The sequence below is a fragment of the Bison bison genome, unplaced genomic scaffold (genome assembly GCF_000754665.1).
Source record: "Bison bison bison isolate TAMUID 2011002044 unplaced genomic scaffold, Bison_UMD1.0 scf7180017864384, whole genome shotgun sequence".
Lineage (NCBI taxonomy): Eukaryota > Metazoa > Chordata > Mammalia > Artiodactyla > Bovidae > Bison > Bison bison.
The window spans coordinates 10,151,910-10,167,903 of NW_011494956.1; the positions used below are offsets into that span (position 1 = coordinate 10,151,910).

Sequence of the window (15,994 nt, forward strand, 5' to 3'; positions counted from 1 at the left end):
TGAGCATTACTTTACTAGCGTGTGAGATGAGTGCAATTGTGCGGTAGTTTGAGCATTCTTTGGCATTGCCTTTCTTTGGGATTGGAATGAAAACTGATCTTTTCCAGTCCTGTGGCCACTGCTGAGTTTTCCAAATTTGCTGGCATATTGAGTGCAGCACTTTCACAGCATCATCTTTCAGGATTTGAAATAGCTCAACTGGAATTCCATCACCTCCACTAGCTTTGTTCGTAGTGATGCTTTCTAAGGCCCACTTGACTTCACATTCCAGAATGTCTGGCTCTAGGTCAGTGATCCCACCATCATGATTATCTGGGTCGTGAAGATCTTTTTTGTACAGTTCTTCTGTGTATTCTTGCCATCTCTTCTTAACATCTTCAGCTTCTGTTAGGTCCATACCATTTCTGTCCTTTATCGAGCCCATCTTTGCATTAAATGTTCCTTTGGTATCTCTGATTTTCCTGAAGAGATTCCCTAGTCTTTCCCATTCTGTTGTTTTCCTCTATTTCTTTGCATTTATCGCTGAAGAAGACTTTCTTATCTCTTCTTGCTATTCTTTGGAACTCTGCATTCAGATGTTTATATCTTTCCTTTTCTCCTTTGCTTTTCACTTCTCTCCTTTTCACAGCTATTTGTAAGGCCTCCCCAGACAGCCATTTTGCTTTTTTGCATTTCTTTTCTATGCGAATGGTCTTGATCCCTGTCTCCTGTACAATGTCACGAACCTCATTCCATAGTTCATCAGGCACTCTATCTATCAGATCTAGGCCCTTAAATCTATTTCTCACTTCCACTGTATAATCATAAGGGATTTGATTTAGGTCATACCTGAATGGTCTAGTGGTTTTCCCTACTTTCAAGGCTATGGTTTTTCCTGTGGTCATGTATGGATGTGAGAGTTGGACTGTGAAGAAGGCTGAGCACCGAAGAATTGATGCTTTTGAACTGTGGTGTTGGAGAAGACTCTTGAGAGTCCCTTGGACTGCAAGGAGATCCAACCAGTGCATTCTGAAGGAGATCAGCCCTGAGATTTCTTTGGAAGGAATGATGCTAAAGCTGAAACTCCAGTACTTTGGCCACCTCATGTGAAGAGTTGACTCATTGGAAAAGACTCTGATGCCGGGAGGGATTCGGGGCAGGAGGAGAAGGGGACGACAGAGGATGAGATGGCTGGATAGCATCACTGACTCGATGGACGTGAGTCTGATTGAACTCTGGGAGTTGGTGATGGACAGGGAGGCCTGGCATGCTGCGACTCATGGGGTCACAAAGAGTCGGACATGACTGAGTGACTGATCTGATCTGATCTGATCAGCCTTATGTCAGGAGCGCAGGGGTATATTCTCAAGTGTGTGTGTGTTTGTGTGTGCATTTGCATGCACTAAGTCTTGTCTGACTCTTTGCAAAACCATGGACTGTGGCCCACCATGCTCCTCTGTCCATGAGATTTTTCCAGGCAAGAATACTGGAGTGGGTTACCTTTCCTTTCTCCAGGGGATCTTCCTGACCCAGGGATTGAACCCGTGTCTCTTGTGAATCTTGAGTTGGCAAGAGGAATCTTTACCACTAGTACAACCTGGGAATGCTCTCCATCTCTCAGGGTCGTGGGGTTGTAGAACTCCAGGGGGTGCCACGAATATTTATGCTTCCCTCCTGAGTCTGCTCAACTTCTATCTCTTCCAGGTTAGTCCCTTCTTTGGCTACAAGCCACACTCAGTTTCCTTTCTGTGAATTCCTAACCTATAGGGCAGAGTTGCCAGATTTAGCTAACAAAAACACAGGATGTCATTTAAATATTACATGGGACATACTTGTACTAAAAAGTCATCATTTATCTGAAATTCAAGTTTAACTAGGCATCTTGCATTTTATCTAGCAACCCAATGAGACTGGGAAACACACAGTTAAGCATTCATTCAACAAACCTCCATGGAGAGGGAACATGTCCTCTCCTGGACACTAAAGGAGAAGCATCAGGCCTGGACCCTGTGCTTTGGGCTGGGAGGCACCAAACATGTATTTAGGTCACCAGCCAAGTAGGGTCTCAGAAAAAACACTGCTAAAGGTTCAGCTTGAATAACTCCTCCAGAATTTTACAACCATAATATCTAAAGGATCACAATAAACTGTGGAAAATTCTGAAAGAGATGGGAATACCAGACCACCTGACCTGCCTCTTGAGAAATCTGTATGCAGGTCAGGAAGCAACAGTTAGAACTGGACATGGGACAACAGACTGGTTCCAAATAGGAAAAGGAGTACGTCAAGGCTGTATATTATCACCCTGCTTATTTAACTTATATGCAGAGTACATCGTGAGAAATGTATGTCCTGGCACTATGGGAGCTCAGAGCAGGGAGTGCAGAGTATTTCTGAATTGTGAAATGACTATCTGCGTTGGTCTTTTATTTTCCCTTAAGCCTTCTTGAAGGTGCAAATCATGCTGCCCTCAGCTTGGTGTCCATCTGTCCCCTCCTCTCAGCTCCGCCTACACTGGTGTGGTAGGGACTCTGGAAATATTTGTTGGTGGGTATATTAATGCTATTGGCAGCCTCAAGAAACGTTGATGACATTCATGGGTGATGTTTCTCCAAGGTCACTGAGTTCCAAAATACTCTAAGTACCTATAATTTCAGTATTTCTGATTTATTTGTAAAGACTAAGGCAAATGTATTTAATTTATGAGACCCAAGGTGAGCTTTATAGATACCCTAGGAATAAGAGCAAATTGAGAACTCATTTACCATTCACAGCTAAGTATACATTAGTATGCCAACTAAAAGTAAGTTCCAACTGATGAAGCACTTAATAAATGACCAATATTTTTTAACCACATGTCATACATTATCTAACTGAATTCCACAAACCTCTCTGAAATTTAGATATTATTAACCTCACATTACATATAAGGGAGTGGAGGTGTGGAGCAGATAAGAAATTGCCTAAAGTCACCTAAATAGTAATTAGTTGACCCTGGGTTCAAGTTCTGGATCGTCAGATTTCAAAACCCATGCTCAAAATAAGTAAGCATATTTCTCAACATGAAAAGCTGGGGAACAGAGAAGAGGCCTGAGACCATTCGTTCATTCAGATAATTATTGAAGTGTGGAGCCTGGAGAGGTGTGAAGAACAAGGCCCTGCCCTCAAGAAGGTCACAGTTATATAGAGCTGAGTACAGTGAGTATGGTAAGTGTTCTAGCAGAGGCAAGGTCACATAAATGCTAGGGTAACACAGAAGAGGCAGAGCTAAAGTCGTCTTGGAATAGGGTGATGGCCTGCGAGGGAATCAGAGAGGAGAAGCCGTTTTGCTGTGCCAACTGAGAAAGCCTTATTTAGGTCTCACCCAGCATTAATGGGCCTGTATGGCACTTTACCCACATCACATACGAAGGAAACAAGTATTTTTGAAAGTCTGCTTGGTACAAAGTGCTATGCTAGGCACTTTGCATGGACAGAGGTTAACCTCTTGACAAGCAGTCTCCATTATACAGGTAAATATACTGAGGCTCAGAGTGGTTGAGATTTTCCTAAAGTGGGAAGTTATTACTTATTGAACAAATTCAGGTATTTATTTATTCACTCAGGGAGCACTGGTTGAACCCCTACAATGTGGTTGGTGCTGACCAACAATGGTGGGCCAAGGAGAGCTAGATCTACCCCTGAGGCAGGAGATACATGGGCTCCAGTCTAGATATTTACAACTAGCCTCTGGTTTGTACTTCAAAATAGAAGTAACAACAAAAACAAGGTCAATAGCCAAGCTTTGTCTCCTGACAGCTCTTCAAGATAACAGTCATGGCAGGAGCAGAGAGAGGCTAACCCCTGCTTTAGTAAAAGATCAAGAGGTCATATATTTCCAATCCTTGGGGCAAGGGAGACATTGCACATGTGCAGAAAGGCTCCTTGGGGGTCAAAAAGAAGAGGGCACCACCCCATAATATGTGACGCTAAGGCTCCCACATAGGACTCTGGGCTGGAATCCATCTTGGACAAAGTTATGCACGCATGTTGGGGAGGGTCCTAAGGCAGGTTAGGTATGGTAAAGAAATCAGACAATTGGTCAAAGGTAAGCAAAGACCCAGAAGAACTGCCCTATATGAAAGGTTTAACTGCCTCTTTACCATGCTCTTCCTTGTTAGGGAGGACACCCACACCCTTTCTGTCCTGGTATGCATCTCTGCCTTGATTTGTCTTAATGAAACAGTTTCTCTGTGTGCTCTCCCACTTGTTGTTGTTCTGTGTCTCTAATAATAAACTTTTTAACCTACATTTACAGTTTTTACCTCTTTGAGAAATGCATTTTTCTTTGGGGCCAGAGCCAGGGAAAATTTTCTTCTAGCCTCTAGCCCTTGCTGGTCTCATGGCTAGGATTCCTGGTTTTCATCCAGGCTACCCAGATTCAATTCCTGGGCAGGAAACTAAGATCTCACTTCAAGCCACCACTCACTGCTGCTGTCTTTTCTAGATCACTCGCACAGAGACTACCATCCAGTGGAAAGACGAACATTAACTATATATTGGGTGGTGCTAGTTGTCAAGTATTTGCCTGCCAATGCAAGAGACACAAGAGGTGCAGTTTCATCGACCCATGGGTCGGGACCATCCACTGAAGTAGAAATGGCAACCCACTCCAGTATTCTTGCCTGGAAAATCCCATGGATGGAGGAGCCTGGTGGGCTATAGTTCATGGGGTCTCAGAGTCTGAAACAACTTAGTACACACACACACACATACACACATATGGAAAACAATACATCTTGTGAGAAGTTTCAAATGAGAGTGACTGGAAAAACCTACGGATCTGTAATTGGGATTGTCCTCTGTTCTCTTCCCATGCAGGCTTGTGCCCAGGTTACAGGGCGAAGGTACCTTCAGTCAAAATCTCTAGTATAGCACTGCTGAACATACACGACTGCTGTGCCCCAAATCTGTAGGGAGCATGGCAGGGACCCAGAGGAGAGAGGAGCAACATGGGGAACTCTAAAGGGTAATGGAAGAGACCGTTCACATGCATATGTGAGACACCCTTGGCAGTGCTCCGTAGAGTGCTATAATTCTGGAGGGGAGAAAAATCTGAGCTGAGAAATCCACTTTTGTGCTCTAATTCTTTTTTAAAAAACTTAATTGAGTGATGTATTAAAAAAAATTAATTAATTAGTTTATTTGTTTGACTGTACCAGGTCTTCGGAGAAGGCAATGGCACCCTACTCTAGTACTCTTGCCTGGAAACTCCCATGGATGGAGGAGCCTGGTGGGCTGCAGTCCATGGGGTCGCTAAGAGTCGGACATGACTGAGCGACTTCACTTTCACTTTTCACTTTCATGCGTTGGAGAAGGAAATGGCAACCCACTCCAGCACTCTTGCCTGGAAAATCCCAGGGACGGGGGAGCCTGGAGGGCTGCTGTCTATGGGGTCACACAGAGTCGGACACGACTGAAGCGATTTAGCAGCAGCAGCACCAGGTCTTGGTTGCAGTAATCAGGATCTTTAGCCTCAGCATGCTAACTCTTAGTTATGACATGTGGGATCTAGTTCCCTGACCAGGGATTCAACCCAGCCTCCCTGTACAGGGAACTCAGAGTCTTAGCCAGTGGACCACCAGAGAAGTCCCTGTGCTTTAATTCTGATACTAATTTTATTTTTTTTTTTTAAACAAAGGTCAGTGTTAGGGAGAGCAGGCTTTCAGGAAGCTGAAGAGCAGGGCTGCCATGTTGATTCAGACCTTGGTACCCAGAGTGTGCAGAACCGGTCCTTGTGACCACATGCTGACTCTGGGTGGGTGTGGTGCAGAATGCCCTCTGTGCTAGGGAGAGACTGGATGGAAGCACTGGGCACCAGGAAGCCACAAAGACAAGTTCAATATTCCCTAAGACCAATTCTTCCCCCTTATCACTTTGATCCTGGGAGGACCTCTGTACATAGTGAGGATTTCTCAGTTCATTTAAGGTTTTGGTCGCAAGCAATAGAAACAGATCCCATCTAATGTAACCAACTGATCGAAAAATCTCAATTTATTGGAGTATAAACATCAAATGTTGTATTTCGTCCAACCATACCTGTGATTCTCAAATCTTAATGTTCTTATGAACCACCTGAAGATCATGTGAAATGCAGATTCTGCTTCAGGCTAAAGGCAGAAATTCTGCTTGTCTAATAAGCCAATGCTGCCAGTCTGTGGGCCACACTTGGAGTAACAGGCAAATCCACTTTATGCAATGTCCCTTGCCCCTTTGTGGTTCTGTAAACAGTCTCGGTCCTGTTGGAACACTTTGCAATATTTGCAGGTTCTACTTTTTCTGGAAGTCAAAGCTTATTCATCCTGTTCCTTATTTTAAAAATTTTTAAATAATGGTTTCAAGAATTTGTTAGTCTCAAACTTTTGGGACAAATTCTCCTTTCTCCAGTGAAGGCTAGAATTATGGTCCTACCTTCGTAGATTGGGGAAGAGGTGTGAGGTCTGGTCCTGAAGTTAGCCCTGCTCCCTGCAAGAGCATCTCATCAGGGGTCTTGGAGTCAGACAGGGAGCAGAGGTGGGGAGGGGAAGTCTCTCTCTTTTGGCTCCTCCATGACGGCCATGGGAAGTGTTGCAGATACCACTCTGCTTCAGGCAGCTCCAGCCATCACTGGGGCCCTTTGCTGGCTTCTCCTGATGGCGCTGTGTGGGGTTTTGGGGCAGTGCTCACCATGGCTCCTCTATCTCTTGAGAACAGACCAGAGGGGCAGGCTCCCCTCCCTTTGGCTCCTGGAGGGCTACCCTTTTGTCAGGCTGGACATTCTCTCGTGTGGCCTTGGAACCAACTATTCCTGTGGAACCAGCCTCTGTGTCTGGTGCTGGGTCCTGGCTCTGGGGCTAGTCAAGGGGAGCGGCCATCCCAGGTTCTCCCTCTCATGGATACGATACTTGGGACCAGTGTCGGGCCACTGAGCATCCCACAGCAGGCTTTCAGGCTTGGGTGGGAAGTGGGCCAAGGCTCCTCATAGACTCTCTCCACCTGTCACACTCCATGCCCAGAAGCCAGTTTCTCCCCTCCTGCTTCCAGGAACCAATGGCACCCCACTCCAGTCCTCTTGCCTGGAAAATCCCATGGATCGAGGAGCCTGGTAGGCTGCAGTCCATGGGGTCGCTAAGAGTTGGACACGACTGAGCAACTTCACTTTCACTTTTCACTTTCATGCATTGGAGAAGGAAATGGCAACCCACTCCAGTGTTCTTGCCTGGAGAATCCCAGGGACAGGGGAGGCTGGTGGGCTGCCGTCTCTGGGGTCGCACAGAGTCGGACATGAATGAAGCGACTTAGCAGCAGCAGCAGTAGCTTCCAGGAACCATTACCTTAGGAACTCAGTCAACACACCTGACTTGAGATGTGTGCTTCTCTGTGGAAGATTTTCCTCCCAGGGGAAGCGATCTCAGGGAAAAGAGGGGAAGGCAGAGGTGAGTCTCAAACAACATCATCACCATGTTGGGGCTGATGGCTTCCATCTTGCAGATGTCCTATCTCTTTTTGGCCCACAGTGGGCTGGATGTCTGGATGTAAATCTCTCCTTTGTTGTTGTTTTTCGGTTGCTAAGTCATGTCCAAATCTTTGCGACCCCATGGACTGTAGCCTGCCAGGCTCCTCTGTCTATGGGATATCTCAGGCAAGAATACTGGACTGGGTTGCCACTTCCTCCTCTAGGAGATCTTTCTGACCCAAGGATCAAACCAGCTCTCCTGCATTGACAGGCAGTTTCTTTACCACTGAGCCACCAGGGAAGCCCTATAAATCTCTTCTTAGTCTATGCCATTGGGTAGCACTGAGTAACAACGCTCCCCCTAGTCCCTGTGGACAGAGCCCTGGTTGCTGGGCAGAGCAACTCTACAGTGAAGACATGCTTGGCAGCCCCAGGTGTCTGAGGCTATCAGCTCTGCTCCTGCAACAGGGTCTGGCCTCATGCTTGTCATCGTCATCCCACACACATCCCTCACCTGGTGAGATTGGAAACCTGAGCCATTACAAAGCAGACAGATCTTTGTATTTGTGAAAGGTCCCAATTAATATTTCATGGAGAAAAGATTAATAAAACATCATGCAATTAGCTGCTTCCCTTCAGCCATCACATCTCATTAAGGCTGGCAGAGGCAGTCCCCAGGACTCCTGAGCCAGTGGCTGGCCTGGGCCCTGGCTTGTGCAGTGGCCCTGCTGGTTTAGGGGAGCCACAGCCCCAGTTCTGCCTTGTCTGGGGAAGAATTTTCTCTCGTAAGTGATGTGATAAATGAGGTTGGCTTTCAGCAGGACGGCTTTCAGCAGTCACCCTTTGACCTGTGTCCCAGAACGTTCCCATCACTTCCTCATCTGTAATCTTCTGTGTACTTGGTGCTGCGCTAAGTGCTGGGGCAGGAGCAGTGGTCATAGCTCCACTTCTGAAGCCCCTGCCAGATGGATCCCATCAAAGGCTCTGCTTATCCCTCTGAGTCCCTTCCTATCTGGTGCTGCCCACCCCCCATTCCTCCTGCCCACTCAGCTCTCATCTTCCACCCTGTGAAGACCCTGAAGGGTTCATCCCGCACTTTTGTGCCTTTGCTCTCTATTGTAGGGGGCCTCCTTCCAGGCTTTCTTCTCTGGACCCCAAGTTATACAAACAGACCCCATCTCCTCCCCCACTTCATGAAGAATGGCACAGAAAAGGCAGTGCTGGGGGGCCATGAAAACTCTGTCTCAACGCCTCCTTCTTACCTGGGCCCAGATCAATCAGGTGAGCCCAGGTTCCCCATCCAAAACTTTCTCTTTTCTCCTCGATTTTTGTTTCTCTGGAGTAGAATGGTTAAGAGAGGAAAATAGGTTTAAACATGTGTCTGAAGTACTAGGAGGGTAGCAGGTAGCCTTGGGCAAGTGACTGCATCTCTCCAAGCCTCAGGGTCATGGCCTGTGGAAGGGGAGGACAGTACTGACTATACAGCGTGGGGGAAGGCTTCACAACCTACACTTTCCAGAGGGAGGCTGCCATGGTTACTTGTGATGGTCTATTTGGGTACCTGCTTGGTGGGTGTCTGACCCAGGGGTGCTGGGCTGAGTGGCTGGCTCTGCCAGCTCCCAGGGGACAGGTCCATCCCTGTGAAGCAGGGCACGAGCACTTTTTTACACCTTGTTGATGCAGATATTGTTAAATCGTGACACTGTCCCTGCTTTCACGCTGACGTCTCTGTGCAAGGCCGTGGCCTTGGTCTGAGATCAACATGTTGATGTGGTCCTGAAGCCCCAGAGACAGGAGCTGACAGCACCTTCTGACTCCCATCAGACTGCATCAGCTAGTGTCCTCCTAGAAAGCTGTGATTGCAATGAACCCCAGTTAGATGTGTGGGATCGAGAGCATCAGGCCAGAATGTCACACTTGGCAGCCTGATGGTCTGTTCATGTGTCAGGCCACCTTCTCTGAGCCCTTCAAGCCTGGATGCAAGAAAACTGGTCATCGGTGAAGCATCTTCAGAGCCAAAGTGACAGAGGAGGGCATGCCCTCATAGCTTCATTTGATCTACCCATGCAGGCAGTTGACATTGCTGTAAAATGAAAAGATTAGGAAATGCAATTATCTGGATGATTGCTTCAGCTTGCTAGCCAGCTTCACCTCTGTGGATAAGAGTGAGGAGAAGGAGGAGGAGAGGGAGATGAAGACAGGCAGGGAGAGGAAGGGATAGAGTGGGGAGAGACAGAGAGTGAAGAGAATGAACTAGGGAGGAATTTGATTTGGACTAGTTTGCGGAGAGTTTGGGCTATGTATCTCCACCCCAGTCCAGTGCAGCTGGAATCATCTAATAGTTTTTTGTTTTTTTTTTCTTCTTTCACTCTTTATTGAATTTGTTACAATATTGCTTCCATTTTATGTTTTGTTTTTTTGGCCATAAGGCATGTGGAATCTTGGTTCCCTGACCAGGGATTGAACCTGCACCCCCTGCATTGGAAGGCCAAGTCTTAATCACCGGACCACTGGGGAAATCCCTTATCTGATAGTTTTTGTCACAGACACGATGAAAACAGACCAGTTTGTTGGGAAGGTCATCGAAGGTCACTGTAGTGAATGCTGTTGGTGTCCAGCCTAAATCTCTGTTTTTACATTGGTACCATCTCCTAGCTACTGAGTGTTCGCTGCTAATAGCTCATAGCTGTCCCCTTTTTCTAAAGCATTGCCCTTGGCCAAAGTGAGCCACTCCGTCTGAAAAACAGCATGCCCTTTCCCTTGCCCCTAGGTCAATGCCTGACACAGGAGGCAATGAATCCGCTTTGCTTTGGTGTGGGACCAGTTCTGGTATAGCTAGTGTCATTTTTAAAGAAGCTGCTAAACTGGCAGAAGCATTACAGTTAGAGAAGACATATTTCATATCCAAAATATGTACCTAGTCTAGTGAAACATGTTGCCACCCACCCCTTGATGAAAGAGATGCAATGTAATCAACTTGCCACTAGGTGGCTGTCTAGTCCCCTTAGGGAATTGTGCCACACTAGGGACTTAGCAGCAGCAGCAGCAGGGGCTTGGGGCTGGCTGTGCTATTACTAAGTTAGACCTTTGGTAGGCCTAGAGAATCCCAGGGATGGAGGAGCCTGGTGGGCTGCCGTCTATGGGGTCACACAGAGTAGGACACGACTGAAGTGACTTAGCAGCAGCATCAGATAGTAGCAGTAACTAAGTCAGCCTTAGCGAGGGGACGTTCATGTTGTTGAACTTGTGTAGAGCTGCCATTCCTGCCAATATCCCACTTTGTACATCATCTCTAGGGTGAACATTGAGGTGATTGACATCCATAAAGCATTCCATCTTGTCCATGTTATGAAGAGTCTCCTCTGTGGTAGATATTCTTTGGTGAGTATTCACATAGAACATAAATACCTTTCCATCCTGTGCCCATTCATAAAAAAGACTCATTTCCCATATCCTTCACAAAATTTACTAAGTTTGTGGTCACTTTGAATTTTTTTTTTCTGTACTAGACTTTTTATTCTCTAATTCTGGCACTCCAGTGTCACAAAAGTTAGACCTTCTGATATTTTCCCCATAGATTTTTGAGGCTATATTCATTTTTCAAATCTTTTATTTTCTTTGTTGTTTAGACTAGTTAATTTCTATGATATAATTTTGCCTTCTCTTTACTCCATCATCTCCATCAGTTTTTGAGCTCATTCAGTGACTTTTAAATTTCACATATTCATATTCTCCTTTTTAGAGCTTTGTGGCATAGTTGGAAATCAGGGAGTATGATACTTCCAGCTTTTCTCTTCTTTCTCAAAGTTGTTTTGGATATTCGGGTTTTTTTGTGATTCCATACAAATATTAGGATTATTTTTGCTACTTCTGTGGAATATGCCTTTGGTATTTTGACAGGGGTTGCATTGAATCTGTAAATTGCTTTGTGTAGCATGGATATTTCATCAGTATAAATTCTTCCAATCCATGAGCATGGTATATCTTTTCACTTATTTGTGTTATTTTCAATTTCTTTTATCATTTTCTTACAGTTTTCACAGCACAGGTCTTTCACCTACTGATCAAATTTATTCCTAGGTATTTTATTCTTTTTGATAAAATTATAAATGAGATTGCTTTCTTAATTTCTCTTTCTGAAAGATTATTATTAGTGTATAGAAATGTTACATATTTTTGTATATTAATTTTGTATCCTGCAACTTTACTGATTTCATTTATTAGTTCTGACAGTTTTTTGGTGGAGTCTATAGGGTTTTCCATATATAGTATCATGTCATCTGCAAACAGTGATAATTTTATACAAGTGACCTTCTTGATCATTTGTAAGCAGATTTTTTTTTTTTTTTTTTAGCACATGCTATGCATGTCATTTGCTACCAGAGTCTTTGGAAATATGAGATTTTTGCTTAAATCATGATGTCTGTTGAGGTGTAAATGGCAGTTGGTGCCTGCAGTAACCAAAGGATGTCGTTAGTATTACAGAGTCCCTAAGTGGGTCCTAAAACTCCTAGTGTGGCGATATATAATCTTCTCTTCTTAAAAAAACAAATAGTAATAATAATTTTAGACTCTTATCCTTAAGTAAAGGGGTCCAAAAACGATTGCACTCAGGCTTGGGAAGTTTCTTGCATATCCACACTAGGGAGGGAGGACATTATTCTCATCTTCCTGTTTAAAGCTCCTTTGTTTAGCAATCCTATTTATTTAATGTTTTGTCATATGTATACTTTAAAAAAAAAAGAATTTATATTTGGCTTTTACCACTCATTGGAGAAGGCAATGGGAGCCCACTCCAGTACTCTTGCCTGGTAAATCCCATGGATGGAGAAGCCTGGTAGGCTACAGTCCATGGGGTCGCTAGGAGTCAGACAGGACTGAGCGACTTCCCTTTCACTTTTCACTTTCATGCATTGGAGAAGGAAATGGCAACCCACTCCAGTGTTCTTGCCTGGAGAATCCCAAGGACGGGGGAGCCTGGTGGGCTGCCGTCTATGGGGTCACACAGAGTTGGACACGACTGAAGCGTGTCCAACTGAAGCGACTTAGCAGCAGCAGTAGCAGAAGCAAACAAAAATGTTAAATAGAAATGTGATCCTTTGACTCCTACCTAAACCAAAGTGTTAGTCGCTCAGTTGTGTCTGACTCTTTGCGACCCCATAGACTGTAGCCCACTAGGCTCCTCTGTCCGAGGGATTCTCCATGCCAGAATACTGGAGTGGGTAGCCATTCCCTTCTCCAGAGGATCTTCCTGACCCAGGGATCGAACCGGAGCCTTCTGCATTGTAGGCAGATTTTTTAACATCTGAGCCACCCGGGAATGGTTACCCACTCCAGTATTCTTGCCTGGAGAATTACATGGACAGAAGAGCCTGGATGGTGTGTAGGCACACCAACTCTCTGGGAGAAAAAAGTAAAGCGAAGGGAAATTGCAGTTGGAGTTTGCCTTGAACTCACAATTTTTTCCCAGAAAAATTAATACAAAGGGTCATAACATTCAAGTCTGCCTTTTTCTGAGAGTTTGCTGGGGCCTGTGGGGATTCAGATGTAAGTTTCAGGGAACCCCTTTGGCTTTGGTTAGTGAGGGAAAAAGTTCAGAACTGGGATCAAGGACTTTAGATAAGGAGACATTCTGCTAGTTAGGGAAATGGTTGGGTAGAATGTGGATTATAGTTAGGTGTTGCTTGGATTTTGTGTTTGACAGATCTAAAAGGCATGTGAGACCTTGGTTAGTCTCTGTCACCTACGGCTTTGAAAACTTGCATTTTGTCCTAATTGAAAATAATTGAAGTACCATTTGGTCCAGGGAGAGGGACAGCCCCAGGGTTGATGGACTTCTCCCAAACTTTTCTTTCTTTCCCTAGGGTCCCTCCCGAGGCAACACTCTTATGGTAATCCTAACTGTGGGCTCAAGTTTAAAGAAGCACCATAATGAGTGTTTGAAGGAGAAAGTTAAGAAAAATTGCCTTTATGCCTTTTTTTCTGACCAAGCCCCTTACTAATTAGAGTCCCCAGACAGGATGGTTCAAGTCATTTGACACAAGATTACCTTTGGATTAAAATGTCCCCACCCCATGCCCCCAAACAAAAGACAGAGTGCCAGTGGGAGGGACAGTACTGGGAGGGGGCTTCTTATAGTGGTCTGGGGTAGAAAGAACCAAAGACCAGAGTTTTGAGTCAAAGCCAGCGTCAACACCAAGACCATGGCACGGGGGGGGGAATGTAAAAGATGGCTTGAGTGGACATTGACGTGTCAGGCTTGGGGTGGAAGAAATGCAAGTGTTTCCGGAACAAAGTGAGGTGGTCCTGGGTGGTTGCTGGCTGCCACTGGTGTGGGTGGAGTTTAGCTTTGTTTGTTGGAGTAGAGTTGGGGACTGGTGTAGATAGGCTTGTTAGGTGGTCCTAAAGGTAGAGGATACAGTCAGACAATATTGAGGTGGACTCTCAGGATTTATTTCCCTCTCTTTTTGTCATGGTTGCGGCTGTGGCACATGTGGTCAGTCACTTCAGTTGTGTTTGACTCTTTGTGACCATGTGGACTATGGTCCATCAGACTCATCTTCCATGGGATTCTTCAAGCAAGAATACTGGAGTGGGTTGCCATTCCCCCTCCAGGGTATCTTCCCCACTCAGGCATCAAACCTGTGTCTCCTGCATTGTAGGCAGATTCTTTACTGCTGGGCCACCTGGGAAGCCCTATGGCTGTAGAATCTGTTGTAAATAAACAACATTTTCAACTTGTACATTTTCCCATTTACAGCTATAAGTATTGCTTTAACATATTATTTTATACAAATCATATTGCTGAATGGTTTAAAAAAAAGCATAACAACTTCAAAAGCATAAAAGAGAATTAAGAAGAAAATAAAAATATACCAGGAATAAGGCCACCCAGAGATAACTGGCATGGGTATTTGGATGCAAAGAAACAATTGTTGAACATATATTTTCAACCAGGTGAGCTGACCAGGTGAGCCATGCTGGGTAGGTATGAACCATATAAGCCAGGTAAGCTACCATCCAGAGCAGATCTCCAGCTGGACTGTTGATTGGAGAAATTTTCAGATATATTGCTCCTCAGTAGATGCACCCTGTTAGGACTTGCCTGGTAGCTCAGCTGTTAAAGAATCTGCATGTAATACAGGAGACCCCGGTTCAATTCCTGGGTCGGGAAGATCTGCTGGAGAAGGAAAAGGCTACCTGCTCCAGTATTCTGGCCTGGAGAATTCCATGGACTGTATAGTCCACAGGGTCACAAAGAGTCAGACACAACTGAGTGACTCTCACTTAGTTAGTGGTCTGACATCATTTTGTCAGTATCATTGGTGTGTTCCATCCTATGGAGCATCTGATACCATTTGGACGTGAGACCTGAGAAAGTAAAGCCCCAAATGATCCAATTAATGAAATAGCTCTGCTTTGTGTGCAAGTCTAAGGAGGCCTATTTTCAAGTCAATGTCATTACAGTTACTCAGTGGGGGAACACAATTTTCCAAGCATCTTCTGCCACTAAGACCTTATTACGATGAGGTAAAAAAATATCTATGAGACGTGCACATCAGAGGATAGCGAGAACCCCAAACCATGACGTGTCCAATGAACTGTTTAATTGGAAAGGATTTTATTGGAGATGGTGGCTGCCCTCCTGACTCTCCAACTATGATGGGAAGTTATGGAGTGTCGATCATCATCAACGCTGCCCACAAAATGGCAGGATGAAATCATATAAATGCAAATTATGCTGTAATTAAAGAGGAAAGAGGCAAGAAGCAAAAACATTTAGCTGAGCACAGCCTTCAGAGTCCTCTGTTGCCTTTGAGAGTCCAGGAAGGCTCTGAGGGTTTACTTTGAAATCATCCCTTTAAGCTGTTGACGGGGGCAGGAGGTTAATGAAGAGAGCTGGTGCGACATTTCAAACTGACAGTCACTAGGGGTGTAGATTGTTGGGACGCTGACCCCTCCCTGCAAGAAGAAGAGCAGGCTCCCTGTTATTTACTGAGTCTCCCCACCACTGTTAATCTTCCAGGGACCCAGAACTGGAGCTGATGGAAAAGGAAGAAACAAAGAGTGTTCTTCGTATGGGTAGGTGGTGCTAGGACTGTTTTCATGGCTATAATGACATCTATTTAAAAAAATTAATTAATTTTGTGATGGGTGTTCATTGGTGCACATAGGCTTTCTCTAGCTGCGGAGAGTGGGGCTACTCTCTAGTTTCTCTCTAGTTGCTCTCTAGTTGCGGTGTGCCGGCTTCTCGTTGCAGTGACTTCTCTTCTTGAGAAGCACAGCCTCTAGTGCATGGGTTTCGGTAGTTGTAGCACTCAGGCTCAGTAGTTGTGGCTTCTGGGCTCTAAAGCACGGGCTCAGCAGTTGTGGAGCACAGGCTTAGGTGCTCTGTGGCATGTGGGATCTTCCTGGACTAGGAATCAAACCTGTGTCCCTTGCATTGACAGACAGATTCCCATCCACTGTTCCACCAGGGAAGTCCCATGACATCTATTTTTAACTTAATTTTTTCAGTAGTTCTGACATTCAAGTCCAAAA

At 45.2% G+C, this 15,994-nt stretch overlaps 1 protein-coding gene across 1 annotated transcript in view; it reads left to right on the plus strand.

The window, feature by feature from the left end:
• The first annotated feature begins 10,818 nt into the window (after positions 1–10,818).
• LOC105001854 overlaps positions 10,819–15,994 on the plus strand; it is a 30,172-nt gene continuing 24,996 nt past the window's right edge. The window contains exons 1-3 of the mRNA XM_010858298.1: positions 10,819–10,834; positions 13,318–13,344; positions 15,480–15,535. Coding sequence (XP_010856600.1) covers positions 15,499–15,535 — 37 coding nt within the window. The 5' untranslated portion in view covers positions 10,819–10,834; positions 13,318–13,344; positions 15,480–15,498. The remainder of the gene's footprint in view (positions 10,835–13,317; positions 13,345–15,479; positions 15,536–15,994) is intronic.